The sequence below is a fragment of the Anomaloglossus baeobatrachus genome, chromosome 2 (genome assembly GCF_048569485.1).
Source record: "Anomaloglossus baeobatrachus isolate aAnoBae1 chromosome 2, aAnoBae1.hap1, whole genome shotgun sequence".
Classification (NCBI taxonomy): Eukaryota; Metazoa; Chordata; class Amphibia; order Anura; family Aromobatidae; genus Anomaloglossus; species Anomaloglossus baeobatrachus.
The window spans coordinates 452,557,247-452,571,532 of record NC_134354.1 but is presented as its reverse complement, the minus strand read 5'-3'; the positions used below and the strand labels follow the sequence as shown (position 1 = coordinate 452,571,532).

At 41.9% G+C, this 14,286-nt stretch overlaps 1 protein-coding gene across 1 annotated transcript in view; it reads left to right on the top strand.

The window, feature by feature from the left end:
• Positions 1-14,028, top strand: part of VPS53 (VPS53 subunit of GARP complex) — a 338,297-nt gene extending 324,269 nt beyond the window's left edge. The window contains exon 22 of the mRNA XM_075336305.1: positions 6,941-14,028. Within this exon, the coding sequence (XP_075192420.1) occupies positions 6,941-7,108 (168 nt within the window). The 3' untranslated portion in view covers positions 7,109-14,028. The remainder of the gene's footprint in view (positions 1-6,940) is intronic.
• Positions 14,029-14,286: the final 258 nt, after the last annotated feature.

Below are 14,286 nucleotides of genomic sequence, written 5' to 3'. Positions count from 1 at the left end.
GCAACTACAAAACGCTGCAGTAACCTATAAACAAATTACAACTGACTGCACAAACAGACTTCTAGTGACACAAATATCCTTCAAACTTTATTCCCACTTGGGTACAGCAGAAATCCATTAGATCACCAGATCTATCTATTGCTACTTATTTCAGTTACTCAAGTGGTTCTAGGGTTAATTACTTGGGGTAATTGTTAGGGGTGAGGAGTTCCAAAAGTCCAACAGCTTAAACAATTTCTGCAGATGATCCTTATTCTGGTACACAATGTTCTCATATGGGATAATTTATTAACAAAAACCTTCCAGGACTGTAGAGTCGAGGGGCATTCCCCCCCCCCCCCCATCCATACAAGTATAGAAGTGCTATCTTTTCTTGGCAAGAAACATGGTTTCCCTGAGGAAAATTCTCATATGAGGATTCCATTTTTCTTCCTCAAGACCACCAGACAAATTGCGGTTAAGGGGGAGGGAGATGGAAACCAAAGAGAGCAAACACATTACATCCTGCCAGAAAGAAAAAATAATTGGACATGCCCATATCATGTGCCAAAAATTGGCATCTGGTCTATGACACTGCGTGCATTCTGAGGTGGGCAGTCGCCCCATCCGTAATAACTTCAGTGGGGTCAGATACGATTGGTGGATAATATAAAGCTCAATAATTTTATTATTAATGGAGGAAGACACATGGAGAGAAGATTCCAATATCTCCTCCCAGTCTTCATCCTGTATAGAAGGAATTAAAAATTTCCATCTACTTTTTACCAAGAGTAGATTAAATGTGGTGTCTGTAGAAAGCATATAAGTATATGAGGAAGACATGAGACCTTGTGGGCCTTGTGATTTTAGAATCCCTATCAAGGATCGAAGTCTTTGAGTTGTTTAGAGTGCTGAAGATATTTACCATATTTTTCGGACTATAAGACGCACTTTTTTCCCCCAAATGTTGGGGGAAAGTGGGGGGTGCATCTTATAGTCTGAATTACGGCATAGAATTCGAAACAAGGCACTCTCAAATGGTGATACAAACAAAGAATTTATTCCATAAGTCTTAAAGCAACATGTGACGTTTCAGCCAGGTGGCCTTCATCAGACAACTTGTTATTAAGACTGTCAGGGTAGTGCTAAAAGCAGTGGTATCCACCACTATGATGCAGCATAGTGGTGGATACCACTGCCTTTACCACTACTCTTGACCGTCTTAATAACAAGTTGTCTGATGAAGGCCACCTGGCCGAAACATCACATGTTGCTTTAAGACTTATGGAATAAATGCTTTGTTTGTTATCACCATTTGAGAGTGCCTTGTTTCTTATTCTCTGGACATATGGTGTGGAAAGCTACAAGTGCACCTCAACATCTCCTACACTGTTGGCTGTGCCTTATCCTGCTATATGAATGTAGGGCATGGCTGTGGGGAATGAGGGTGCTGCGGTGGAGCGGGTCATCAGCGGCATGCGCAGGCTGTAGCAGCGCCTGCCGTGACTACGTGGGCCCGCTACTTTCATATGCATGCATCCTCCCGCCCATCATCTCAGCGCTGAAGCCAGCGCTGAGAGGTGAACGGGAGTATGTGCGGGGAAGTCTGCCTGCGCGATCACACCTAGCAACTACTTCCTGGAGTGATCATGTGTGGCTATATTCACTGCCCCCCTCGCATCATCATCAGCTCGGGGGGCAGTGAATAAGTACAGTATACTCACCGGTGACTGTTCCCTGCAGCATCGCGATGTCCTCCTGTCTGCCGGCCCGCTGATCTGCATCTTATGGTCCGGTGTGTCTTATAGTTTATAAAATACGGTAAATATCTGGACCTTGCAATACTGTATCTAAGTTGTAATTGAACTAAAGATAACACTACGTTTTGTTTGTGTATTTTATCTAATGTAATAAGATTATGGGTACACCAGAATTGGGAGGATGGATGAGATGATAAAGATGAGTAGTATGGATTCTGTCACAGAGGCATCTCAGCTATTATTTGATTAAAACAAACCACCCTTTTTACCTGCCTCCAAACTGAAGGCAATAGTTTAAGTATAGTCAACATTTTAGGAACAGAGGGGATATCCAGAATTCCCAATAGACAATTGCTTTTAGCTGCCTGAGCTAAGTGACTCTTAGTTTTATAATTGTGCTCCTGGCATCCAAGTGTTTAATGCCCTCACCTGGCTTGCCAAGTAATAAACAAAGAGAGCTACTCCCCCCTCTTTTTGGGGTCTATTACAAGTAGACAATTTGAGTTTAGGCCTAGAATTACCCCTAATCAAAACATAAATCCGCTAATTCAGTGATGTAAAAAAGGTTTTAGGAACAAGTACCGCACTATGTTGTAGAATATAACTGAACTTTGGAAATGAGCTCATTTTAATAAGAGTAATATGTCCCGACACTGATAAGGGTAGTTTGCTCAGAGAATCCTGGCTCTGCTACATCTGAGGTTGTGGTGCATGGCCAAATTAAGATACGTGACTGTTTACTACAGCATCAGGGACACACTGACTGAGCCTCAGCTGTGAGCGTTGACTTCAGTGAGTTCACTTGAGATTACCACTGGAAGTTCCCAAGGTACCCCAGGTGTGACCTCAGGTGAACTCAGTGACCTCACATCAGGTGAAGTAATTGAACTAAGTGCCGGATTAGGCGGTGTGCACACATTGAGTATTTAAGTGCAGATATTTTTGCACCAAATCTGGATCTCCTGGCAAAAAATGCACCGAAACCTCATCAATACACATCCGATATTATTTTTGCTAGGAGATGCAGATTTGGTGCAGGAATGTCTACAACCAAATACTTAATGTGCATACATTGCCTAATCCAGTAATTCAGCGTTGAGTTCAATGACATCTGAGGTTAGGTCACTGAATTCAATGAGTTTACCTAAGGTTACACCTCAATTTGGAAGACCTAATTCCACAAGTATTGAAATTAAAAAGGAGTATCAGAGCAATAAAACATATCAAGCCAGTTAGATCTTTGTGGAGATAAGGTATGCACACCAGTGACTATGTAAGGGGAATACATGAAATAGCAGAAACTGCTGTGTGAATACTGACTTGAAAAATCCAATAGCTATATGTAAGAGTGAAAATGTGAAAAATGGAATCTGCATTACTGCCATGAACATATGAATCAAGAGAAATTTAGCTACTGAATTGATCAATGCAATAGAGCCCCAACACTGCGCCAAAGTATTTCTCTCAGAAAGATCTTTGACTAGACTGTGGGAATGCATACTGATTCATTATTATGACAATAAAGTGCGTACAGCTGCACACTATGCAGTGTGCAGCTGCATGCATTTTATAGTTACTATGTTTTTTCGGCTAACACCTGTTCACATTTGTTGGATGTGCGGGTCAGTTTTTTGGATATTCATTATCATGACAGTTATATACATATAACTTAAAGTCAACATGACTAATGAGAGGTAAAGATTTAACACCTCTAGTAGTGTTCCAATGTTGAGATACTCACAGAACGCAGTGATATGTATAGCTGTTTCCTATAACATGTCAGATAGGGACTCCCATTGCTAAAGATGAAGTTCCATTCATTGCCTTTTTTGACGATACAGGGAGATTGATGAGGGAAAATGTATTATTTTCTTTGTTCAGGGTGGGATTGAAACCATTCTCTTATCAGGAGTGGGAAAAATGTGCAGTAGCCTTCATATACAATATGAAGATGAGCCGGGTAAATCAAGTAGGCAATGTTTCTGTCCTTAATTTTCCTCTTCAAATCCAAAAATGTAGCCTATGCTTCTGAAGATCCATTGAGAAATCTGGGAATGCAGAGACTGCAACAGACAGAGTTGTGTCTCTATTTTTGCAATTTAGAAGTCATACCAGAAAGGGTCTGCTAGAAGCACCTGGTGGAGGGTTCCTCATATCTGATTTTCCAGGCCTCTGCTTTTTTGCACCAGACATAATTTGATCCAGCCATTTTGGTTAACTGTGCAGCTATAGGGGACATTTTATCCTCTAGGTATGACACCCTTGTTTCAATTCAAATTTGGAGAGAAAAGAGTTAATAAACCGCACTGCCATAGAAATGAGAATCCATGTAGAAGGAATGATTTTTTTTTGTCTACGCGTTTTAAAGCCTTATGGCTTCTTCCTCAATACAAATTTTGGTATATGATTTATCCTGAGGAAGAAGCCATAAGGCTTTGAAACGCATAGACAAATAAAATCATTCCTTCTGCTTGGATCCTCCGTTCTACGGCAGCGCAGTTTATTAACCCTTTTCTCTCCAAATTTGAACTGCATCTCTACGTGAGTTCTGCTGCAGCCGTATTAACGCCATTACAGTGGTTGTGACTCTCAACGACACCAGGTGAGTCTACCCTTACACACCTTTGCTAACTGTTTTAGGATAAGACCCTATTTGCGCTTACTGTCTCTTCCAGCACGTTTAACCCTTGTTTCAATGTCAGAGATGGAACCCCTTAAAGCTTGCATGTCTTTATGCAATAGACGCACTTCAGACTTCACCGCCTCTGTTTTTCTATTTTCCCACTTAAGGAGTGTTTACAAATGGAGATACCCTGCAAGAACTGACCTGTCATAGAGTCAAATCAGCTTGCCTTTCTTCCTCTTTATCATAATTTGTGGTCTGGCCTCTGCGCTGGTCAGAAGATTTAGCTGTTGATAAAGGGCTGCCCCATAGTGTATGTGGTGATTCAAGCAGATCCCATTTAGCAAACTCCTTGAGATGGCAGCCACAGTAGAACTTTTATTTTGGTTCATTAAGTGTAGGGGCATTGTAGATTAAGACAAAGTAACATCAGCTAAAGTTTCAGCAGGATATATATATGTGCCTGGAATGACGAAGCCCAATGCAGAGTTCCAGGAGAGGAAATAAATTGTGGCTGTGTCTGATTTGTCCCAGATTACTATGCTATATAACTTACACACGAACGCCTGCAACCTACCCAGGCTTTTATAAGTCCTCCAGCACTGTTCAATATAATCAGACCCCTGTGTGGAGGTATTATTCCCAGGAGGGACAGAGCAGTAGCATCGAAACCCAGTTACCGAGGGTTCCCACCGCCTTCACCCTCCACCCCTGAGAAACCAGAAGGAATGCTGCATTACCCATTGCCTGTTATCAAATAGTCTGTGACCTGTGCAGGTAGTTTCGGGGATAGAGTGGTGTCCATGAAAGATTCACTCAGAAGCTCTCACCTCCCCTTCCCTTTAATGTCTGGCCTAGACATCAAAATGGCCACCACCTCCTCCACATGTATAACTGCCTGGAGAAGCATGCCTCACTTCAGACCGGAGTCCCTCCGTAGCAGCTCCTCTGAAGCCCTGTAAGCACCACACTCTTAATATGTGCTGCAGTTCGACTATCGCCCAGCTTTCTCTTCAGGACTCTTCCGGCAAAATTATGCAATGGTCTATGTCTCCCTGCAGGCAGCCCTTTGCTAGCAGGATCTCTATGGGGCCTGCCTTATCAGAGCTCTCACTGCAGCTCTGAAGCTAGAGAAGTGCTCCACATGTCCGGCATTATGATCAGGTCCAAGGGAACCGCAGAAATGTGGGAGATTAAGGATTAATTACAGGATGGCTGTAGCTCTACCCTGATTCGTCCGGTCAGCAAAAGTGCATCGCCAGCCCCAGAAAAGATCACTGTTCTTGACAGCATATTGTCCTGTGTAAACAGGACCTGCCCTCCCAAGAACAATGGCAGCATACATGCACTTGAAGGATCTTGCATTACATATTATTCAGATGACATCTGAAATGTGGTGTGACTATTTAACCGTGCTATGGAACAACCGCCAGCTAGTTAACATGTTGCCGGTCATCGGCGGTTTAACACTTGCCATTGCAATTGCTGAGTGTGTTTCTGTACAAGAAACAATTGCCCAGGAAAGGGTTATATATTTGACACCAAGTGAGATACTAGAAGGCCAATGTCCACTTTACTTTTGCCTGTTTTCCTCTGCAGACTTTGCTTAGGAATTAGCCTATAATGCAAGAATAGACAGAATAGAATAACTTCCTTACACTGCATCTGATTACGAGGTTTCTTAATACTCTACTGCTTTCAGATGTGCCTGATAGGCGTTCAGTTTTTGTAGAAGACGACTTTGTTTTGAGAACATCTGCTTCCTGATAAGTCTCATTTTTTTAGTCCTTGTTAGATTACTTTGTTCTGCTGGTCAGCACTTTCTTCAAAGCTAAATGTAAAATTCATTAAGCCCATACAGGCCAGCCAAAGTACAGACATATAGTTTTCTATACATGTAAGTGGATTACAGTCTGACTTAATAAAGATATATTTCACTGCTCTTATTACTTTTGTGCATTCCTGTCATATGGCTAGGCTTTGCTTTTACAATGCTATATGCAAGAGTATATTCCAAGTGTAATTACAAAAATATTTCAACCGTTCTAAAGATTTTGTAAATTAAAAACTGATTTGATTTCAGTAATTCCAAATCCAAGGAAGGGCATTTGTTTCAATCCCCATTTTGTTTAGTGCTTTAGTAACACGAATCATCTAGTCAGTGGCTAGCACAGCCAGTTTTATTATCTGTACTATAAATGTAGTGGTGGTTCATATGTCTTGAGAGCTGACAATATACTGTACTCAGTTGCCAGATGGTGTTTTAATGGCCATTTATATCACGAAGTTCTCCTGTGCAGCGCCTATCCTCACATGAAGAGGTTGTCACAAAAATCTCCTTAGGCAATAGAGATACTGTAGCTATACAGTGTCTCATGCCTTTCCTTTTTCCATCTTTTTACATTAGGTTAGATTTCCTAAAATCGTTGCATCAGAGTGTATTACTACATATGTGTGTGTAGTGGAATTACTATAGTCAGTTGAGCAATTTATAAAACAGCCAGGAAGGTATTGGGCATTTGGCTACTGAGGAATTTGTCCGTTTACTGAAGTTTAATGCTTTCTTTTTTGCTTTCAGGGACTTAAGCGGAGTGAGCAGAGCAGCATGCTTGACCTGTTTCGACAAAGACTTCCAAATCCTCCTTCTGGTGCTGAAAACAACTCTATGGCTTTGCAAACTCCGACCCCAGAGCAGGAGTCTTCAAGAATAAGAAAACTGGAAAAACTCATCAAGAAACGGCTGTAAAGCCGCTAAAGCGACCTGTGGACTTAGCAATGGCATTCTAGCTGCGTTAACAAGCAGCTCCAGTCTAGCACTCTAACAGCAACCCTATTATACTGTCACATCCCCTTTAATTAATAATGTTAAGTGTCAGCTGCACAGGGTTTGAGCCAGCGAGACAACACTGGGGCTGGCTGAATGCTCGGAGTTTTTCTGTCTAGACAGAATATATCGAGATGAGCCAGTTCCTCAAGCATGTTAAAACACTGTTAGGGAGAATGTGGTTATGCAGAATTATTTCCCCTGAATTTTCTATTTGGTTTTGCCTGGGGCTTGTGCACCGGAATATAGCATTGAGTCCACTCTATTTAAAGAGGCACTTCTATTTCTGCTGTGTTAACCACTAAAACACATAACGGACATAACAGGCTCTTATAAACTGTGACTGTTAAAGTGATACTGCTCAATTTCTCATATTCAGATATTAAATAGGTTTCAACAAGCGCCAATAATTCCACCCAACAAATACAAGATGTAGAAATACTCCACATATACAGTGTGATTTTACTATAAAGACTCAGATGGATTGCTTTGGAACATGTCTAGTTTTTCTTTGCAGAATATCAATAAAATGCCTCCGGGCTTACTAAGGAGCAGACTCCAAATGAAAAGTAGATGTGTTATTCAGATAAGCGTGTTATGTCTCTCTTTTGTACTCTTTTCATAACTCTAAACCATGGTGGGATCAGATAAATTATCGTGTTTTCATTACCCAGTATGATTGTTCTGGCAAAAATGTGTTAGATGTATAGCAGTGCACTTAGCCTCGTCCAAGGAAGAAAAAAAACATGTTCAAATATTGGACTGAAAAGACAACACTCCCAGAAATTTGGATCATTAAGATTTATTTGTTACTTTTCTTTTCTTCTACTCAAAATACTATATTTTTGTACTGGTAGACAACAAAGTATTCTGTCCATTACAGATGTATGGCTAAAGAACTGTGGTTGATTTTCCCAATAAAGATGTAGAAACCAAAATTCCTAATGCTCCCTGAGCCACAATTCTATGACCCAGGCTGCCAACGTCAAACTGCTAATTCCCTGGTTAGTCTGTAATCAAAGTAATCAAAGGTGGAGATGAAACAACAGTAATCGTGAATTTGACAACATGATATACAAATTCTTTCAAATGGTTTCCGCAGGCAAGGCAGCCATTGTCTTTAGTTGGGCCCTGCACATAGCAGTATGTTCTAAAAAGCAGAGGCGTACACAGCAAAACTGCATGAAGTTTTACTATTCAGTAAAGTGCCATATACAGGTGACATACATTAACTATGTGCAATTTTGATAGACAGTACTCAGCACAAACGGCTACATGTGTCGCACTCCCAAAGTGTAATAGTAAGTTATGATATTTATTTAGTCAAAGGAGCTCCAAAAGGTAGAACTATACTTAAATCTGTTAGCAGGTTTTTGCTACCTCATCTGAAAGCAGCATGATGCAGGCAAAGAACCCCTCAATCCAACAATGTTTTGCTTAGATTACTAGGTGCAGCCATTCTGACGCAATCAGAATTTTTAGATTTAGCCATGTAGCAGAGCTGAGGGAGCTGTCCCCGCACACAACAGGCCCTTAATAGAGATTTTACATTGATAGTGAGGTGTCAATCAGAGGAGGCGGCGGGTCAGACTGCTGTGCACATGACGTACTCTGAGCAATGATAAGTGAACTTACTGGTTAAATAAACATAAATCAACAACAGGCTGGACCTTGACAATCCAGGAAACCCTGAATTCTGTGTGTTAATCCTTGCAGCATGCTGGCTTTAATTTACATAGCAAAAACCTGCTGATAGATTCACTTTAAAAGTCTATTAGCCATACCATTTTGCAATTTATTTCTTCAGAAAACTGATATAAATGCACTATTTAGACATACTGCTACATGCTCCGAAGAATCATCATAATATAGTTGAACTGTGCAGTATAAAATATTGTATCTCCGTAAAGGACTTTGCTACTATATGGTTTTGGACGGTATTATTTAAATGTAGATATTTTAACTCCGAAACATTTGACTTGTCCTGGCAATGTTCGAATTTATTGCAAATTACTTTTAAAGTGAACCTAACAACCAAGTCATGCTGCTCGAAACACAAGCACTATAAACCATAGCCTGACTCTATGATATCAGGCAGTGGGCAACCCGTGGAACTGCAAGATATTCTTCTCTTCCTAATGTAAAGCATGTTTTAAAACCACACTGGTGTCTCCTTTAGTTGGCCTTAAATATTACCATTGTATCAGTTTTTATTTGCTGCATGTATTCAGGGAATGTCCACTTGTGAATATCATTAGTTTAGTACCTTTCTAGATACATTATAATAACTTATTATTTAGTTAATGCCAGTATTATTGCATTCTCCGTTCTGAATATTATGAGAAAGATGATCAGGTTCAGTCAAGCATATACTACTATAATGTTGCTGGTGGTCCTGTTAGGCTACATTCTCACAATGGTGAGTTTTTCATGTTGCAGAATTTCTGCTCTACTTCTGGACCTATTATTTAAATTAGGTTATCACAATTTTTATTGCTTTTTTTGTCTCTGTTTTGTCATGCATTAAATAAAGCTGCTTTGTTTTTTATTCATTCTGCTATTTGACACAAATAAGTACAAATTGCACATTTTTGATGGTTTTCCACCTCAGAAATGCATGTGCGTTTTTTTTTACCTTTGGATTATCCACATCTAGTATAAGGCGGGCTTTGCACACTACGACATCGCAGCCCGATGCTGCGATGCCGAGTGCGATAGTGCCCGCCCCCGTCGCAGCAGCGATATGTGGTGATAGCTGGCGTAGCGAAAGTTATCGCTACGCCAGCTTCACACACACACTCACCTGCCGTGCGACGTCCCTGTGGCCGGCGACCCGCCTCCTTGTTAAGGGGGCGGGTCGTGCGGCGTCACTGCGACGTCACACGGCAGGCAGCCAATCAGAGCGGAGGGGCGGAGATGAGCAGGATGTAAACATCCTGCCCACCTCCTTCCTTCCGCATATCCTACGGAAGCCGCAGTGAGGCCGGTAGGAGACGTTCCTCGCTCCTGCGACTTCACACACAGCGATGTGTGCTGCCGCAGGAGCGAGGAACAACATCGGACCGTCGCGTCAGCGTAATCATGGATTACGCCGACGCTGCACCGATGATACGATTACGACGCTTTTGCGCTTGTTAATCGTATCATCCAGCCTTTACACACTGCGATGTCGCATGCGATGCCGGAAGTGCGTCATTTTCAATTTGACCCCACCGACATCGCACCTGCGATGTCGCAGTGTGCAAAGTGCCCCTAAGTCTAAGGGTAAAATCTGCACAGAAAAATCAGCATACCTGCAAGAGAAATTGACATGCCTCGGATTTGAGGCCCACACAGCAGGTGAGTCTACACTGAGTAAAAGAGAAGCAAAGTGCACGTGAGATTTCTATAAATCCCATCCACTTTGCTAGAGCTGAAAGCTGTGCATTTTTGGCACAGTGAAAATATGCAGCATCAAAAGCTCATCATGGGAAAGTAGCTTTAAGGTCCAGTCACACTAAACAACTTACCAGCGATCCCAACAATGATAGGGATCGCTGGTAAGTTGCTAGGAGGTTGCTGGTGAGATGTCACACTGCGACGCTCCAGCGATCCCACCAGCAACCTGACCTGGCAGGGATCGCTGGAGCGTGGCTACACGAGTTGCTGGTGAGCTCACCAGCAACCAGTGACCAGCCCCCAGTGCCGCGTGGAAGATGCTGCGCTTGGTAACTAAGGTAAATATCGGGTAACCAACCCAATATTTACCTTGGTTACCAGCTCACGCAGCTACACGTGCAGAGAGCAGGGAGCAGCGCACACTGAGCGCTGGCTCCCTGCTCTCCTAGTACAGCACACATCGGGTTAATTACCCGATGTTTGCTGCAGCTAAATGTGCACAGAGCAGGGAGCAGCGCACAATGCTTAGCACTGGCTCCTTGCTCTCCTAGCTACAGCACACATCGGGTTAATTAACCCGATGTGTCCTGCAGCTACATGTGCACAGAGCAGGAGCCGGCATTGACAGTGAGAGCGGCGGAGGCTGGTATCAAAGGTAAATATCGGGTAACCAAGGACAGGGCTTCTTGGTTACCCGATGTTTACTGTGGTTACCAGCCTCCGCAGAAGCCGGCTCCTGCTGCCTGCACATTTAGTTGTTGCTGTCTCGCTGTCACACACAGCGATCTGTGCTTCACAGCGGGACAGCAACAACTAAAAAATTGCCCAGGACATTCAGCAACAACCAACGACCTCACAGCAGGGGCCAGGTTGTTGCTGGATGTCACACACAGCAACATCGCTAGCAACGTCACAAAAGTTGTTCGTTAGCAGCGATGTTGCTAGCGATGTTGCTTAGTATGACGGGGCCTTTACACCAATCACTAGCATAACCTTGTATTTACTTTCATTAAAACAAATTCAGCTCTGAAGTCTGGAGAATTGTGAATGCAGCTCTGCGGAATAACACATGCTGCAACTCAATATCAGTAGCGGTAAAGCAATCTATTTCACAGTTAAAATTCATTTATACAGAAGTCTAACACAGGCTGAAGAATGAGCAAATCGGTTAAAAATTATCTTTTTGTTTGACCAAAGATCAGCGTTCTCGGCAGGGCATCATCCTATGTAAGCAGGATCTGCGGTGGAGAGAACAATGGCAGCCTATATGCACTGAACGATCTCGAACAGATCATTCAGCACATATCTGATGCCCGTCTGCCTCAAAATCGTTAAATGTAAATGTGCCCTTACTGAGTTATTTATGGAGAAATATTGTAAAACCGTTGTGAAAGTTAGATGTTGTGGAGCCAATTTATTATGAATATGCTCCCTTTAGTACAATGCACCAAATTCATTAAGTGTCGCACACCACTTAGGTGTTAGACACATCTGTTAACTAGCATGAGCATGGGGTACACAGACTGGAGTACATTTCTGTCGTGAGTTACGGCATCAAAGTGTAGTAACTTCTTATGACTTTGATGGGCAGTCGTAGCCATACCCCGTGAAGCCCATGCTCCATCCATATTGGCACAGCTGGCCAGGACAATAGTTTTGGTAACTTCTGTATTACACATGAATACTGTGACTTATTAGGGTATTTTATGCCAGAATTCAGGTGTTAGCTCCTTGATGTAGCAGGGTCTTAGTTTAAAATGATTTGGTTTTAAGAGTCTTTAATGTAGTTAACAGGGTTTGCTGTAAGGTATAGTGTGGGGTTTTAGTGTGGGAAATATGTAAATTTGTGCCTTTTTGTTGTATATTTCTTTTTCAGGGGAACTGACAAGATTATAAATTATAGATCTTTACATAATTAATAGCGGTTTTCTTTTTGAGATATTTAGAATTCATTAGTTTTGCAATACTTTATGTTCTTCCTGTGTGACTGGGTTGAGGCCTTGAAATGCTTTTATCAGGATATTTTAGAATTTTTAGATGCTTCTTTAAGGTCATAAAATATATCCTAAGGTTATCCCTTGTAAAATATTTAACATCCATCCTGTCGATAGATGATGATTTTTTTTTTTGAGGGGACAACCCATTTAAAATATGGTTATGTAGGTTGTGGGAAACTGGGCTTTTGTAATAAAGAACTCTTAGCTAAGTTACCTGGTTTGCCGAAAATTACATTACAAAATAAAGTCTAATCTATACTGTGGTGGTTTGGACTGTCAAAATCCTTCTGAAGGACCCTGAATTCTTCATATTATTTGCTAATTTTATATTAACTGACTTGTCATTAAGCAGCCCAAACATAGCTGCACAAACCTCCATACTGTTGTATCATGATTGTAGTCATTGTAGATTAGTAGATAAGTTAGCCTAAGTGGTACTTCACACACAGCGAGATCGCTACTGAGATCGCTGCTGAGTCACGGTTTTTGTGACGCAGCAGTGACCTCATTAGCGATCTCGCTGTGTGTGACACTGAGCAGCGATCTGGCCCCTGCTGTGAGATCGCTGCTCGTTACACACAGCCCTGGTTCGTTTTTTTATTGTTGCTCTCCCGCTGATGAGCACACATCGCTGTGTGTGACAGCGAGAGAGCAACAATCCTGAATGTGCAGGGAGCAGGAGCCGGCATCTGACAGCCTGCGGTAAGCTGTAACCAAGGTAAACATCGGGTAACCAAGGTGGTTACCCGATATTTACCTTCGTTACCAGCCTCCGCAGCTCTCACGCTGCCAGTGCCGGCTCCTGCTCCCTGCACACGCTAAGCTAAGCAGTGTGCGCTGGTAACTAAGGTAAACATCGGGTAACCATACCCGATGTTTACCTTATTTCCAGTGTCCGCAGCTTCCAGACGCCGGCTCCGTGCAAGCGCAGCGTCGCTTGCACGTCGCTGCTGGCTGGGGGCTGGTCACTGGTCGCTGGTGAGATCTGCCTGTTTGACAGCTCACCAGCGACCATGTAGCGATGCAGCAGCGATCCTGACCAGGTCAGATCGCTGGTGGGATCGCTGCTGCGTCGCTAAAGTGTGACGGTACCCTAAAGGCAATCACTAAATGACATTCAACCTGTAATGACTCTATATTCTGAATTAAACTTCAGGTTAAATTGCTGTGATTCTTTGTTTACTTTAATATGCGACAGAGCAAAAAAAAAATAACTGCAATTACCTTACCTAAATACTGCAGTAAAATGTGACTTTCTTGGGTTGGTCTCAAAGAAAAAATTGACCTCAGAGTGTGAATGTGTTCAAAATCTTATATATCATAGGAAATTGACCATCACATATATTTAATGACACCTCAGAAAGATCACTGCATTGTTAGTAGTCATTAATGAATGTTATGTACTGTAATAGTTTTACAATATAATTGCATAAATCCACCAATAATAAAGTCATACTTTAAAACATTTGTCTGGTGTACATGGAACCATTAATCATTTTTCTTTCTAGTTTTCTTTTTTTTTTTTTTGCTTTATGTCAATATGCAGTTAGGTTCAAAAATATTTGGACAGTGACACATTTTTTTTTCATTTTAGCGGTTTACCAAAACATATTCAGGAATCGGTTATATAACTAATATGGGCTTAAAGTACTGACTCTCAGCTTTAATTTGAGGGCATTGGCGTCTTAATTGGAGTAAATGTTTAGGAATTACAGCTCAATAATA